Source organism: Gopherus flavomarginatus, chromosome 4 (assembly GCF_025201925.1).
Source record: "Gopherus flavomarginatus isolate rGopFla2 chromosome 4, rGopFla2.mat.asm, whole genome shotgun sequence".
In the NCBI taxonomy this organism is placed as follows: domain Eukaryota; kingdom Metazoa; phylum Chordata; order Testudines; family Testudinidae; genus Gopherus; species Gopherus flavomarginatus.
The window spans coordinates 215,347,506-215,364,245 of NC_066620.1; the positions used below are offsets into that span (position 1 = coordinate 215,347,506).

Below are 16,740 nucleotides of genomic sequence, written 5' to 3' on the forward strand. Positions count from 1 at the left end.
GGGGAATGAAGGGTGTGGCAGTTGGGGGTCTGAGGGAGGGGACCATGTGGCAGGCAGGTGGCGGTTTGGGGGAAGGGCGCGTGTGGCAGTTAGGGGTGGTGGTGTAGGGGAGGGGCGCGTGTGGCAGTCAGGTGGCGGTTTGGGGGAAGGGCGCGTGTGGCAGTTGGGGTGGCGGTTTGGCGGTGGGGCTGTCATAAACAGATAGCTAAGGGTTAATGTCTCTTTCACCTGAAGCACCTGACCAGAGGACCAATCAGGAAACCGGATTTTTTCAACTTTGGGTGGAGGGAATTTAGTCTCTGTGTCTTTGTTTTCTGGCTGCCTGCCTTCTCTGAGCTTTGGAGAAGTAGCTCTACTTTCTAGTCTTCTGTTTCTAAGTGTAAGGACAAAGAGATCAGATAGTAAGTTCTATGGTTTCTTTTCTTTGGTATTTGCATGAATATAAGTGCTGGAGTGCTTTGATTTGTATTCTTTTGGAATAAGGCTGTTTATTCAATATTCTTTTAAGCAATTGACCCTGTGTTGTATCATCTAATACAGAGAGAACATTTGTACTTATTTTTCTTTCTTTTTATATAAAGCTTTCTTTTAAGACCTGTTGGAGTTTTTCTTTACTTCAGGGAAATTGAGTCTGTACTCACCAGGGAATTGGTGGGAGGAAGGAATCGGGGAGATTTGTGTGTTGGATTGCTAGCCTGACTTTGCATTCCCTCTGGGGGAATAGGAAAGTACTTTTTGTTTCCAGGATTGGGAACAGAGAGGGAGATTCACTCTGTTTGAATTCACAGAGCTTGTGTCTGTGTATCTCTCCAGGAGCACCTGGAGGGGGGAAGGGAAAAAGGATTATTTCCCTTTGTTGTGAGACTCAAGGGATTTGGGTCTTGGGGGTCCCCAGGGAAGGTTTTTCAGAGGGACCAGAGTGCCCCAAAACACTTTAATTTTTTGGGTGGTGGCAGCAGGTACCAGGTCCAAGCTGGTAACTAAGCTTGGAGGTTTTTCATGCTAACCCCCATATTTTGGACGCTAAGGTCCAAATCTGGGACTAAGGTTATTACAGGGGCGCATGTGGCTGTTGGGGGAATGAAGGGTGTGGCAGTTGGGGGTCTGAGGGAGGGGACCATGTGGCAGTCAGGTGGCGGTTTGGGGGAAGGGCGCGTGTGGCAGTTAGGGGTGGCGGTGTGGGGGAGGGGCGCGTGTGGCAGTCAGGTGGCGGTTTGGGGGAAGGGCGCGTGTGGCAGTTGGGGTGGCGGTTTGGCGGTGGGGCGCATGTGGCAGTTGGGGGTCTGAGGGAGGGGACCATGTGGCAGGCAGGTGGCGGTTTGGGGGAAGGGCGCGTGTGGCAGTTAGGGGTGGCGGTGTGGGGGAAGGGCGCGTGTGGCAGTTGGGGTGGCAGTTTGGGGGCGGGGCGCATGTGGCTGTTGGGGGAATGAAGGGTGTGGCAGTTGGGGGTCTGAGGGAGGGGACCATGTGGCAGTCAGGTGGCGGTGTGGGGGAGGGGCGCGTGTGGCAGTTGGGGTGGCAGTTTGGGGGCGGGGCGCATGTAGCTGTTGGGGGAATGAAGGGTGTGGCAGTGGGGGTCTGAGGGAGGGGACCATGTGGCAGTCAGGTGGCGGTTTGGGGGAAGGGCGCGTGTGGCAGCTGGGGGTCGCGGTGTGGGGGAGGGGCGCGTGTGGCAGTTGGCGGTGTGGGGGAGGGCGCGTGTGGCAGTTGGCGGTGTGGGGGAGGGGCGCGTGTGGCAGTCAGGTGGCGGTTTGGGGGAAGGGCGCGTGTGGCAGTTGGGGTGGCGGTTTGGCGGTGGGGCGCATGTGGCAGTGGGGGTCTGAGGGAGGGGACCATGTGGCAGGCAGGTGGCGGTTTGGGGGAAGGGCGCGTGTGGCAGTTGGGGTGGCGGTTTGGGGGAAGGGCGCGTGTGGCAGTTGGGGTGGCAGTTTGGGGGCAGGGCGCATGCGGCTGTTGGGGGAATGAAGGGTGTGGCAGTTGGGGGTCTGAGGGAGGGGACCATGTGGCAGTCAGGTGGCGGTTTGGGGGAAGGGCGCGTGTGGCAGTTGGGGTGGCAGTTTGGGGGCGGGGCGCATGCGGCTGTTGGGGGAATGAAGGGTGTGGCAGTTGGGGGTCTGAGGGAGGGGACCATGTGGCAGTCAGGTGGCGGTTTGGGGGAAGGGCGCGTGTGGCAGTTGGGGTGGCAGTTTGGGGGCAGGGCGCATGTGGCTGTTGGGGGAAGGGCGCGTGTGGCAGTTAGGGGTGGCGGTTTGGGGGAAGGGCGCGTGTGGCAGTTGGGGTGGCGGTTTGGGGGAAGGGCGCGTGTGGCAGCTGGGGGTCGCGGTGTGGGGGAGGGGCGCGTGTGGCAGTTGGGGTGGCAGTTTGGGGGTAGGGCGCATGTGGCTGTTGGGGGAATGAAGGGTGTGGCAGTTGGGGGTCTGAGGGAGGGGACCATGTGGCAGTCAGGTGGCGGTTTGGGGGAAGGGCGCGTGTGGCAGTCAGGTGGCGGTTTGGGGGAAGGGCGCGTGTGGCAGTTGGGGTGGCAGTTTGGGGGCAGGGCGCATGTGGCTGTTGGGGGAATGAAGGGTGTGGCAGTTGGGGGTCTGAGGGAGGGGACCATGTGGCAGTCAGGTGGCGGTTTGGGGGAAGGGCGCGTGTGGCAGTTAGGGGTGGCGGTGTGGGGGAAGGGCGCGTGTGGCAGTTGGGGTGGCGGTTTGGCGGTGGGGCGCATGTGGCAGTGGGGGTCTGAGGGAGAGGACCATGTGGCAGTCAGGTGGCGGTGTGGGGGAAGGGCGCGTGTGGCAGTTGGGGTGGCGGTTTGGGGGAAGGGCGCGTGTGGCAGTTGGGGTGGCAGTTTGGGGGCGGGGCGCATGCGGCTGTTGGGGGAATGAAGGGTGTGGCAGTTGGGGGTCTGAGGGAGGGGACCATGTGGCAGGCAGGTGGCAGTTTGGGGGAAGGGCGCGTGTGGCAGCTGGGGGTCGCGGTGTGGGGGAAGGGCGCGTGTGGCAGTTGGCGGTGTGGGGGAGGGGCGCGTGTGGCAGTGAGGAAGAACCACGGGAAGGCCGCAGCGGGTGGGAGGTGCTAGCAGCTGCCAGCCACAGGAGCGGTAGGCGGAACCGGCCGCTGGAGATGGGGTAGGCGGGCTATGGAGCTATAGGGCGGGGCATAGATGATTGGCAGCCCCAATGGGCCATGCAGCCGGGAGGAGAAGGGCGCCCGCTCCCGTTTGGGAAAGGCCCTTGAGTAGCAGTTCGGGGCGCGGGTGTAGGCGGGAACCCTGTCAGAGCGCGGCTGTGGGGGCAGTACGGGCAGAGCGCAGGCGTCGGTCTCGCGCTCTGGGGCGGGGCCTTTCATCCCCCGGCCCCTCCCGTCTCCGTGTCCAGTACAGTAGGTGGAGTCACGCGGGCGGGGTCACATGACCGCAGCTCCTGTACAGTAGGATCCCAATATGGCAGCGGCGGCCGGAGGGGAAGCTGGACCCTGCAGCGCTCGGACCTAGGGCCACCCACCGCTCTCCCCCTCGGGACCGGAGCAGCTGCGGCCCCAGCGCCCTGGGCGGAAGGATCGGCCGGGAGCCTGCGAGCCAGCTGCCCCCATCGCGTGCGACATGAGGGAGAAGGGCCGCAGGAAGAAGGGCAGGACCTGGGCAGAGGCCGCCAGAACGGTACGTGAGGCCCGGGGGCAGAGGCCACCGGCCCTGGGCAGGGGCATGAGAGGGCGGAGAAGGGGAGGCAGGGGCCTGAGGGGGCTGGGCTGATGGCGGGAGGACGGGCGAGGGCTGCCCTGAGGAGCCGGAGGCTGCTAGGGCGGGTCATAGGCCTTCTCCGGCTGGCACAGGTCGTGCGAGCTCCCTCCGCCGGAGTGCGGCCACTTCTGTTGGGCGCTGCAGCTGCAGCCGCGGGACGGGAGTCCCTGAGCCGGCGCTGCTGGAGGGAGCTTGCCCTCTGCTTGTGGTGGGTCATTTGGCCGCAGTGTCCCGACCTGGCCTGGGGTCTCTGGCAGCGAGGTGCATGCGATGCCCTTTGGGCTGTTGGCCAGGATGGGCTTGCTGTGCCGAGAGCTGGGTTTAAGTAGACTGGCAGGCAGCTCTGCTACCCTGCCAGGGCTGGAGGCTTCCTTGGGAGTGTTGGGGATGAGCAGAGCATCTCCCTCTTCTCTCCAAACACTAGTTGAGCTGTTGCAATAGTTTGTCTTGAGCAGTTACAGTCTGGGTTTGTAGTTTTTGCTAAACGTGGGTGTGATAAACTAAAAATGCTGTGGGATGATTCAGGAATATTTCTCATTAGAAAGATACCTGCCTTGCCTACTTTGAGCTGACAATTCTTGCTCATTAACTGATGGTAATTTAGACACACATTCTTATTCTGAGGAGTGGTTCTGAAGAAGTGATGCCTTCTTCTAACTCCATTTGGTTCTATTGTAGAGAAAACTCTTTGTTATAGTGACAGGGTGGGTGAGGTAACTGTCCTTTATCAATATCTTAATGCTTCACAGAACTAAACCAGACTCTGACTTAGTGAAGAGTTATAAACATTTGGCTGGTGTCAGATTAAATTCAAGAAATGGTTTCTCTAGAGAGTAGGTATATGTGTAAATAAAAGGATTTCAGTGAACAGCAACAACTTGATTGGTGCTAGAGAATACTTAATAACCAGTCTCTGGAGGTAGGGGGCTATTCAGATGGAAATAGAGATTTGTGTACTCAGAGCTGTACACTCCAGGGACTGTGTAAAAGATGCTGGCAGAGGTAGCACTTGGTTAGGCAGCTTCTCATGATGACCAGTGTTATCTCATTTGTTTGCTTGTACTGTCCTGTGTGTTTCCACCTGTTGTCTTAGTCTTACTTAGCTTGTAAGTTCTTTAGGGCAGGGACTGCTGTATGATATGTTTGTACAGAACTCAGGACAGTAGGACTCTGCTGTCTAGGTACTACTGCAGTGAAAATAAGTAACTTACACAGTGTTATTCACTAATAATTCTCAATGTTCACACCATGAGTAGAGCATCACTATTCACATTTTATAAATGGGAGACTGAGTCACAGAAAGGGTAAGTGACTTGTTTAAGGTCATTCAGTGAGTCCATTGCAAACCACGGAATAGAATTTTGGTTTCTCAGTTTCCTAGTCCAGTGGTCTGTTATCTCCCTTACGGAGCTCTGTGTAGGTTGCATTTGGGGCATCCTTATTTTAGAGGATGGATAGAGGAAAAGGGGAGTTCATCAGTTTCTGCAGTAGTCCAAGTGTGAGATAACAGCAAAACCAAACAAAGTGTAAATTGTAGTCGACACAAGTAGTGATTCTACTAAACACTTCCAGTTAAGTCTGAAGCTGACTGGGAAGACTTACAAAGGGATCTCACTAAGCTGAGTGACTGGGCAACAAAATGGCAGGTGAAATTCAATAAATGCAAATTAATGCACGTTGGAAAAATAATCCCAACTATATATGTAAAATGGTGGAGTCTAAATTAGCTGTTACCACTCAAGAAAGAGATCTTGGGAAGATTTTGGCTAGTTCTCTGAAAACATCCACTCTGTGCAGCGGCAGTCAAAAAAGCTAACAATGTTAGGAGCCATTAGGAAAAAGGGATAGATAATAAAATAAAATGTAATAATGCCACTATATAAATCTATGGTCTCTCCACACCTTGAATAATGCATGCAGTTCTGGTTACCTCATTTAGAAACAAGATAGAAGTGGAAAAGGTACATAGAAAGGCAACAAAAATGATAGGAGTATGGAACAGCTTCTGTATGAGGAGAGGTTAAAAAAACTGGGACTGTTCATTTTTTAGAAAATAGATGACAAATGGGGGATATGATAGAAGTCTATAAAATCATGACTGGTGTGAAGAAAATGAATAAGGAAGTGTTATTTACTCATTTTCATAACATAAGAAAAAAGGGTCACCCAATTAAACTATAGGAGCAGGCTTAAACAAATATAAGGAAGTACTACTTCACACACTGCACAGTCTGTCATCCTATGGAACTCATTGCCTGGGGATGTGGTGAAAACCAAAACTACAACGGTGTTAAAAAAGAGCTAGATAAGTTCACGGAGAATAGGACATCACCGTCTATTAGCCAAGATGTTTAGGACATAACCCCATGCTCTGGGTGTCTCTAAATCTCAAACTGCCAGAAACTGAGACTGGATAGATCACTCGAAATTGCCTTGTTCTGTTCATTCCCTGTGAAGCCTCTGGCACTGGTCACTGTCAGAGACGGGATACTGAGCTGTATTGGCCATTGGTCTGACCCATATCTGTTATGTTCTCTGTTTCTTAATACTAAAATAAAACTTAAAGTCCTGAAAAGTGTTACATTGTCAAATGGAGCCATATTAGGTTTGCTCAAGACAGAGCTTTGACTCTGTTTCTTGTCCAGTTCCAGTTATACTAGATTCTTGTGTTATCAGAACTAATGCTGGTAACTGTGAAGGTTTAGACTGATTCCTACCTGTATGTGAAAGAGACCCCTGGACCTGTCCATTTTTTGGTGAAAAAGTTCTAAAGATCTATGAACTCGTACCCTCCCATTGGATTCTGAGAGTCTTTGGGACTTGAATTTCTTGTTAACCAATACAAGGACCCTATGTGTGTCACTTGATATAATCCTAAGGGTAAAAGCATCCATTCATTCTGTAGACTGAGGGAATAAAAGGAATCCTAACAATGGTATTGGTCTTCTACTAGATGTATATAGTAGAATTCTTGGTAATAATCAGAAAAGGCAGAAGTGTTCAATAAATATTTCTGTTCCTGCTTTTCTAAATTACTGCAGAAAAATCTAGTGTTATGATGATGATGATGGTGCAAGAATGAAAGCTCTCATTAACTCAGGAAGATGTAGCTGTTTAACTAAGGCTAGATATCTTAAATTCAACAAGTCCAGATAAGTTGCACCCAAAAAATTTCTAAAAAAGCTGGTTGTGGCAGTCTGGACTGTTAATATAAAATTTTCTATAAGTCTTCAGGCATTGGGGAATTCCAGATGACTGGGAGAAGGCTAATTTTGTGCCAATGTTTAAAAAGGGTAAAAGGGATGAGTTGGGAAACTTATGCCTGTTAGCATGACATCCATCATGGGCAAAATAATGGAACAGCTGATGTGGGACTGAATTAAAGGAGGGTAACTAATGCCAATGAACATGGGTTACTGGAAAATATTTCTTATCCAGTTAAATATCTTTTTTGATGAGCATGCAACTTGGGTTGAAGATAAGTAATGTTAATGTAATATACTTCAGTGAGGCATTTGACTTGGTACAGCATGACATTTTGATAAAGAAGCTAGAATGATACAAAATCAATATGGCACACATTAAATGGGTTAAAAGCTTGCTAACACGGCAAGGGTAGTAATCGATCTATCGGGGATCGATTTATCGCATCTTGTCTAGACATGATAAATCAATCCCCAAATTGGCGCCCCTACTCCACCTCTGCAGGAGGAGTATGTGTAGTTGACGGGGGAGCTGCGGCGGTTGACTTGCCTCCGTGAGGACGGCCAGGTAAGTTGAACTAAGATACGCAACTTCAGCTACACTGTTCATGTAGCTGAAGTTCAAGTATCTTAGATTGAACACCCCCTTCCCCCTGAGTGTAGACCAGCCCTAAGGGTAATTAACCATTGAACAACTTACCAAGGCTTGTGATGATTTAAAAGTTCCCAGTGATAGAGAATCCAAGTTTAGATGCTTTTGTGAAAGATAAGCTGTAATTCAAACAGGAATAAATTCAGGGAAGTTCTGTATTATGCAGGAGATCAGACTAGATGGTCACAATGGTACCTTCTAGCCTTATGTTATGTATGAAATACCCCACCTCCTTTTAACTAAGCCTCAGTTCCTCTCTACAGCCACAATACTTATTTGGAGCTGAATTACTTCCACTTTGTAAGGAGAAAGAGCCTTTGTGGAGGCAATACATTCAGATAATAAGAGTTACTGGTGGTGAACTTTTCCTTCTTCCTGACTCTCATTCAGTAGGGCTCTGTAGTTGCTTCCTGGTTAACAGTGACTCTTCTCAGGACAAGGGCTGAGGAACTCTACTAGTTGAATAGAGGAATTCATGAATGTGAACCAGATGCCACATACAGCAAGAGGTATGTTCTGCTGAGCTGCAGTATGCACAGGGCCCTGATTATATATACACTTCAGAAAACTGTAACTAAAGAAAAATCTAACCTCTTATCTAGTGCAGTTGGTAACTCAAGGTGAAAATGAATAAGATTAAACCATAAGGTACTTTTAAATAGGTATGTACACTTGTCTGTCTTCATTCTGCATGAAGTTCTAATGGTGAATTTGGAGAGCACGGTGGACATTTGTATGTGATTACTTAGGGTTTTGAAATGTGTCCCTTGAAATTGTATCTCATTTATTGCTCAATGCAAGTGGTTTTTTTTAGCAAGATCTCTTCTGAACCTGGAAGGAGCCCTCTGTATACCAATACATTCATTCATCCTTTAGCCAGTGTCCCCTGCTATCTCTGTAGGCTGTGTACATGAAAGTGCTATCCAGATGTGTTGTGGGCTCATTCTTAAATTCAACACAGAAATCTTGTTAAGGGGCAGGGACCATTGATAAGCTGTCTTTGTGCTCCTAGTTGTGTAGGGGGAGCATGTAGAGTTGTGAGACAGGGTTAAGAAACTTAGTAATGTTTCTCACCATGCATTTTCTATGAGCAGTCCCTATATGGGATAGAAACAGTTTTTGTCAACTGCACAGTTTGCACTCAGTCCATAAGCAGTTCCAAAGTACCATGGGCCTTAGGCTGAGACATGCATTCAGCGGCAACTCATGATTGCAAGGCCTGAGTGTTGTAAATTCCCTGTAAGGCTTTCAGCTCGGCTCTTCTGTTTCACTGTGGGATGTAGAATGCAGCACTGTATACCATCCAATCACATGATTGAGCAATTGTCGTCATATTATGGTTTCCTCTACTGACTGCCTATTAAGGGTCAGACTGACTTTTTTAATCTGGTTGTTTAAAGCTTTCAGTGACCCCATGGTCTTGTGCATTTAAACAGAACAGAATCTTGTTCTGATAGGTATTTGCGCTTTCACCACCCGCCATCTAGGAGTTTTGCCACCATGCATTGGATCAGTGTGATTGCACTCTCAGCTGTGGTAACTCCTGTGAAGTGAAGCCTGCTTCCGCCTGCTAGAGGAATCTGTCTTGGCTCATTCCTCTGTACGCTATAAAATCAGGTCGTCATGTTTTTTCAGGGGTGTTCTAATTCCACGGAATTTATGTGATCAGATATCCATCCTAGAGATGATGGAAGGAAACATGCAGGCCCCTTTGTTAGACAGCATGATTAGGGCCCTGCCAAATTCTTGGCCATGAAAAACATGTCACAGACTGTGAAATCTGGACTTTCGTGTGGTTTTACCCTATATTATACAGATTTCGTGGGGGAGACCAGCGTTTCTCAGATTGGGAGTCCTGGCCCAAAAGGGAATTGCGGGGAGGGAGAGGGGGGTCACCCTTACTTCTGCATTAACTTCTGAGCTGGGTGGCCGGAGAGTGGCAGCTGTTGGCTGGGTGCCCAGCTCTCAAGGCAGTGCCCCACCAGCAGCAACGTAGAAGTAAGGGTGGCAATACCATACCATGCTACCTTTACTTCTGCGCTGCTGCCTTCAGAGCTGGGTGGCTGGACAGTGGTGGCAGTTGACTGAGAGCCCAGCTTTGAAAGGAGAAGCACAGAAGTAAGGATGGCAGTACCATACCATGCCATCCTTACTTCTGCATTGCTACTGGTGGTGGCTCTGCCTTCAGAGCTGGGCTCCCATCCAGCAGCCACTGCTCTCCAGCTGCTAAACTCTGAAGGCAGCACTGCCACCAGCAGAAGTATGGGTAGCAGTACTGCAACCCTCCCTACAATAACCTTGCAAGCCCCCCGCACAACAATTACAACACTGCTAAATTTCAGATTTAAATAGCTGAAACTGTGAAATTTACAATTTAAAAAAATCCTGTGACCGTGAAATTCACCAAAATGGACTGTGAATTTGGTAGGGCCCTAAGAATGGTCATAACTATTCCCCATTCCTGAAGTGTTTGTACAGCAGGGAGGGAAGGAACACAATGGAAAAATTGCCCACTTGTGCACAGAAGCATAGAGTCCACTTAACCACTTGGTACACAAACTTGCAAATCTTTAGGGGTCAGAGAATATTGTAAAAACATTTACAGAAAGTTCAAAGGGCATTGTAAACCGTCAGTTGCGGTGTTCTTCTGAATAATATGAGCTGGCTTTTGGCATGAGATGATACTGTTTGCATTTTAAAAAACCCTGCAAGTGCAATTCAACTGTGCTGCAATATAAGTCGTAGAGCTGTCAATGGAAGTTTAACATGGTCAGTAGCCCAAACTGTATTGGTTGCTGAGCTTCTTGTCTGCAAAATGCAGGTGAGATATAAAATAGGTGCATGAAAATATAAATCAGGACCAGGCAGAGGAGGATCTGGAATGTAGGCAAGGTCTGTCTGTTAATTGGCCTTAAATTGGTATTGTTGGGTTTTAAAGCCAGTCTTTCATTTCTAGACTGCAGCATAAAGAACATAAGATCATAGTAGTTCAAACCATTGAGCAGCATGTTGCAGGATTCTGAATCTACAAGTGATATGTAGGCCTTTTCGGAAGAACTACAGTAACTGAGCCTTGTGGTTCTGAGAACATATATTTTTCTGTTTTGAGATCCTTAATGGCTAAATAAGGGCACATCCTCTGCATAGCATGCATTTGGGAAAAAATAACTTTTTATATCACTTCAGACAGTAGGGACATTCCATGGAAAGAACATGGCAGAAAATGAAGCCAGGATTTTTAATGTGGCAAGCACCCTCGGAATGAAGCCCTTCACATATGATTGTGGTGTTACCTTTACCCAGCATCAAGGCTTGTTTTCAGGAGTTTAAGGACAAGGTAGCTCTGATTTACCCATTGATAATATGTCCAAATGTTCTTCCAGAACAGATAGGGAATGTACAGGATCTGTGAGGCAAGAGGGATTCAATTCATTGCTCAGTATTTAGAAATCTGCTAGAGGCCTCACTTGCATTGAACAAAACAGCTAGGAAGATGTTTTGGGGAAATGCTGCATAGTAAATGCAGATGAATGTGCCTATCCATCTTGATGATCTGGCTTTACATAGCAGTGAGTCTACAGGTGAATGTCTTAACTAGTCCAATTGTATTTGTGCAGAAAATGTACTGAGCGCATATGCTACACTGACAATAGGACATGGACACTTCCCCCTGTCTGGCAGGAGTTTCACTTTTACCCTAAACATAACAAAATTGGCATTTTTCATAGAAGAATATTAAATATCTTGCAAATTCCTCTGTAGAGCTGAATTCCTTCTGACAGTATGTATGCTGTGAGTATAGCTCTTATTTTTGGCTTCATGTTCCAGAGATGCCAAAACTTAGCCCAACAGACAGTCCTTTTGACTGCTTTTTAGGAGTCAGAGTGATACACAAATTTCATTGAATAGAACCTGCTGGAGCCACTGTCTGGAAAAATATGAGTTCCAGCATGCAACATGGGTTCTCTTTCTGAACATCATTCTCTGATCAAGATGAAGTAATGTGTGCAGGATTCTGTAGTGTCCCCTGACTGCACTGCTATGATACAAATAAATGTGTGGAACTGTAGGTAGCAATTTGGCTAGCCCTTCTATTCCTGTATTTCAAAATTTAATTAAGAAGACACTGATCTAATGTATTGCAAAGTACTTAAGACTTTTTTTAATCTCTTATAGACATCAATGTACTATAGGCATATAACGTGACCAGTGGTTTGTATGTGGTGATGGTCTTTATGTCTAGACAAAAATCTACCCCTTTTAAAAAGTTAACTATATTCTTGTAGTTTTGTGAATGACACATGGGGAAGGTTAGCACAATGTTAAGTGTCACTTGCAAAATCCTGCTCTTTTCCAAAACATCAGTCTTTTTTGTGTTAAGACTGTATTTATCATAACAGGACTACAGTGGCAACTGTGTGTTTTTTTTTTTGTAAGTATGTGATATCTAGCTAGATTGAATGCAATGGGTTTGAAAACAGTTTACCCTGTATTATGTTTGCATAGAAAACTTAAATGGCATGTTCTTCCTCCATTCTCCTGTTTAGGGTAATTTGCAGTGAGCCTGAATGTACTGTGACCCTGATTTAATTTTGTGCAGAAATTTGTACAAAGTATCTTTATAAAAAGACTCAAATGAAAGTTGCTTAAAAACAAAATCAGGGTAACTGAACCTGCACGATGTTTCTTCTGGAGTCACTGGGGATGTTTTGTTTCAATGCAAATTAGTTTTTCCTGGAACTGGAAACATCTGTTCCCAAAAGGCTCGTTATTGAGGTCTCCTCAGGTGTTGGGATATGACTGCGTCCTACTGGAAATTAAATCTCTCCTTACTTCCTAATTCTCAGAAAAATAAATATATTTTCAAATACATAGGATATTTATATATTGATTCTTTCTGCTATGAGTAAAAGACACTTGAGAATGACTGCATTTGAAATGAATTTAAGATTTATTTCTCTTAAAAAGATGATCAGGGTCTGAGAAACAAACTGCTCATAAAAACAATGAGGAGTCCAGTGTCACCTTAAAGACTAACAAGGTGCTACCAAACTCCTCATTGTTTTTGTGGATACAGACTACCAGGGCTACCTCTCTGAAACTCAGTGTAGTCACTGCCTCTAATATGCAGAGCTCATTATTTGTTTATGTACTGAAGAGGGTCTCTCTCCTTCAACCCAATTGTGCAAGCAGAGAAGGAAAGTGAATCTTAAGATACTGTGTGTATTTACCTTGGTTGAACTGAATACAAGTTAAAACAGCTCTTCTCCTGCCAAGATTATCATCTCCTAGATTCCAAGGCCAGAAGGGACCATTGTGATCATCTAGTCTGACCTCCTGTATAACAGGCCAGAGAGTTTCCCCAAAATAATGTCCAGTGTAGATCTTGTAGAAAAAGTCCCAATCTTGATTTAAAAATTGTCAGTGATGTGAAATCCACCACAACCCTTGGCAAACTGTTCAGTCTTTAATTATTCTCACTGTTACAGATTTATGCTTTATTTCCAGTCTGAATTTGTGTAGCTTCAGCTTCCAGACACTGGATCATACTATATCTTTCTCTGCTAGACTGAAGAGGCCATTATTAAATATTTGTTCCCTTTGTAGATGTTATAGACTGCAATCAAGTCACCGCTTAACCTTCTCTTTGTCAAGCTAAATCAGTTTTGCTCTTTGAGTCTTACTATAAACCATGTTTTCTAATCCTTAAATCATTCTTGTGGCTCTTCTCTGAACCTTCTCCAGTTCATCAACATCTTTCTTGAATTGTGGACACCAGAACTGGACACAGTATTCCAGCAATTTTTGCACTGGTGCCACTTATTGTAGGTAAAATAACCACCCTACGCCTACACGAGAATCCCTTATTTATGCATTCCAGGATTGTATTAGCTCTTTTGGGCACAGTGTCACATTGGGAGGTCATGTTCAGATGATTATCCACCATGACCCCAAATCTCTTTCAGATTAACTGCTTCCAAGGATAGAGTCCCTCGTCATGTAAGTATGGCCTACATTCTTTGTTCTTAAATAGATACATTTATATTTAGCCATATTAAAATGCATATTGTTTGTGCTCAATTTACGAAATGATCCAGATTTCTCTATATCAGTGACCTGTTCTCTTCATTCTTTACCACTCCCCCAATTTTTGTTTCATTTGCAGACTTCATCAGTGACACACAACGATCTCCTTTCTTCCATCCTGCTATAAGAGATGTGTGGACATACAAGTTCTTGAATGCTTTTCTCAGTACAAGGGCTTCTTAACAGGAACACTTTGGAACAGAACCCACAGTGTGTGTCCCTCCTTTTTTAAATTATTTTTCAGTGTGTCTGCAGCAAATATTTTTGTTTTTTTTAAATGCCCTAATTTTGGTCCTCACATCAGCCAACAGTGCTGCTCAATATCTTTCCAGAGAAACAAATACTGTAAGAAAACCAACATGTTCTTAAATCATAGTAGGTTAGTAATGTGTGATGTAACTTCTGTAGGAAATTTTTGATATTTTTTTGACTCCATACTGTCAGCAGCAAAAATGTTAGGTAATTTACGCACAGCTGAACAAAAAGTGTGAAAACATTCTCTCAAATAACTGTTTATTGCACAGTGCAACTGGTGTAAGTGGCACTGTACAGCTGTGCAGTTTACAGAAGGCTATTGCCGATATATGCAAATACTGGGGAAACTATATTAAAATAGTAATGTCTAACCTTCTTAGTCCTGCAAATTCATGTATTGCTAGTATATTAAATGTATTATGGTCATGTTATTTTAATAAATGTTAATAAAGTTAACTATCTTTTCATGTTCTCAGTTTTCTGGCCCTTTACTCGAGCAAGTAATGCCATTAACCTGGTGGAGGGATCAAGCACCATGTTTGAAAGTAGAATGTGTCCCACGTAATTTCAGCAAGTCCTCCAGTATTTCTTTACAAATATTGGTGCTGTACCAACAACTCTTCTCTGAAAGGGCCTTCTACCAATTCATGTGAAGTCCAGATTGAGGTTTCTTTACATTTTCCTATTCTGTATTATGTCAAATGAGCAGCTTCATTGTATTTCCAGAAGGAGAAAAATCTAGAGGAAGAGACATCAATATTCTAAAACAGTGATTCTCAACCTATTTACCATTATTGGCCCTATATGCAGCTCTCTGTGTTATGTAGGCCACATCATAGAATACATATATGACCTTGTACGGCCCTAAGGATGTCACATAAGAATGGCTCTACTGGGTCAGACCAAAGGTCCATCTACCCCGGTATCCTGTCTTTAGACAGTGGCCAATGCCAGGTGCCCCAGAGGGAATGAACAGAACAGGGAATTGTCCAGTGATCCATTCTCTGTTGCTCATTCCCAGCTTCTGGCAAACAGAAGCTAGAGACACTATTCCTGCTCATTCTGGCTAGTAGCCATTGATGGACCTATCCTCCATTATTTTTTGAACCCTGTTATAGTCTTGGCCTTCACAACAGCCTATGGCAAGGAGTTCCACAGGTTGACTGTGCACTGTGTGAAGAAATACTTCCTTTTGTTTGTTTTAAACCTGCTGCCTATTAATTTTATGTGGTGACTCCTAGTTCTTGTGTTATGAGAAGGAGTAAACAACACTTCTTTATCTACTTTCTCTACACCAGTCATGAATTGATAGACCTCTATCATATCTCCCCTTACCAGTCTCTATTCCAAGCAGAGAAGTCCCAGTCTTATTAATCTCTCATAGGAAGCCGTTCCATACCCCTAATAATTTTTGTTGCCTTTTTCTGAACCTTTTCCAATTCCAATATACCTTTTTTGGGATAGCTGTGGCCCATGGTTGCCCCATGTGCTGACTGATCTGCAGGTGAGCCGCGGGTTGAGAACTAATGCTCAAGAAATGCTCATTTGGCCTGTTTTATCTTCATTGTTTTTTTTTTTCTCTCTGCAGTTTTTATGGCTTCAAGGTCTTAGCCCCAGTTTATCCACAAAGTACACACTGGGACCTAATTAATCCTTTCCCTTCATGAATATAACCTCATGTTTGAGATATGAGGGTCATACTACCTTGCATGCCTTTCTGGCACACCTTTTGGAAGAACTAGACCTATGTGTCTGGTATTTTTCCACTACTGATCACTTCTTAAATGATTGGTCTGCTTTCTTAAAGATGTATATTCGTTTTTTCAAGATGAGTTTGTTTTTAAAAAAAAATCACATCTCTATTTTCAGGGGAGTGGCTGATGTATTGAAAACATAGCTTGTTCAGTGGCTTTGCCATTGTAGGCCAAGCATTTAGCAGGATTTCAAAAAAGGAATGGTCACTTACGTGGATAACTCTGTCTTCTCATTATATTAGTGAGAATTTAGGAAGGGATACAAACTTTTCTGTGTAGAGCATAAATTAGCATCTGACTGAGTTGATTAGGAAGAAGCTTCTTTTATTGTAAAATATCCACTTCAGGATTTCTTGTACCTTTCTTTGAAGTATCTGACTACCAAGTGACATGATTCTAGATGGATTGTTGGTCTGATCCAGCATAGCAGTTTTTTTAGTAGATTATAGGCTAAGGTCCTAATCCTACAAATATTTATGCTTGTGTTTAACTTTATGCGTGTGTGTGTGTTTGTTTGAGTCAGGGCATTAGTTTCATAAGTAAGAGGGAAAGAAAGAGAGAGAGATGCAGATTAACAGTCAACAGTAGGAAGCAAACAAGCCATTATTGATTGAGTCTCAGACTTTATCCCACCAAAGCCTATACTTCAGCATTAAGCTTGGAATGCTCCAGTTACTCTATTTAGTTCAGCCTTGAACTTCAGCAGATGTCTCTGCTTTCTTTTGCACTGCCCCAATGCATGAAATGTCCTCCTTGAACTAATTCGTAAGGCTGTCTACCGCCACCTTGTAGGCTTCACAGTAGATGATTTCTCTTTAAAAAACCCACAAAATCCATTTCTAATGTTGGTTAGGTGGTTGGTGACAGCGTATGTTTAGAGGGTTTTTTTAACTTCAGAACCATCAAATTCCAATATTGTTAGATTGCGTACCTGTTTGCTTATTTTCACCCCCAAACACACATGCAATCTTTTCTTACCTATTATTTTTTACTTTGTCTTTTTTTTCCTCCTTTCTTCAAATTAGTTTGCAGTATCCTCATGGGGTCCGGTCTCCACGTATGTGT

At 45.4% G+C, this 16,740-nt stretch overlaps 1 protein-coding gene across 6 annotated transcripts in view; it reads left to right on the forward strand.

The window, feature by feature from the left end:
• The first annotated feature begins 3,385 nt into the window (after positions 1-3,385).
• Positions 3,386-16,740, forward strand: part of ASXL2 (ASXL transcriptional regulator 2) — a 245,057-nt gene continuing 231,702 nt past the window's right edge. For 3 of the 6 annotated variants that reach the window (XM_050948702.1, XM_050948703.1, XM_050948708.1), the window contains exon 1: positions 3,386-3,643. In XM_050948702.1, the coding sequence (XP_050804659.1) occupies positions 3,587-3,643 (57 nt within the window). In that variant the 5' untranslated portion in view covers positions 3,386-3,586. Of the gene's footprint in view, positions 3,644-7,969; positions 8,089-16,740 lie in introns of all 6 variants that reach the window. The other 3 variants (XM_050948704.1, XM_050948705.1, XM_050948706.1) reach the window with 3 other exon arrangements.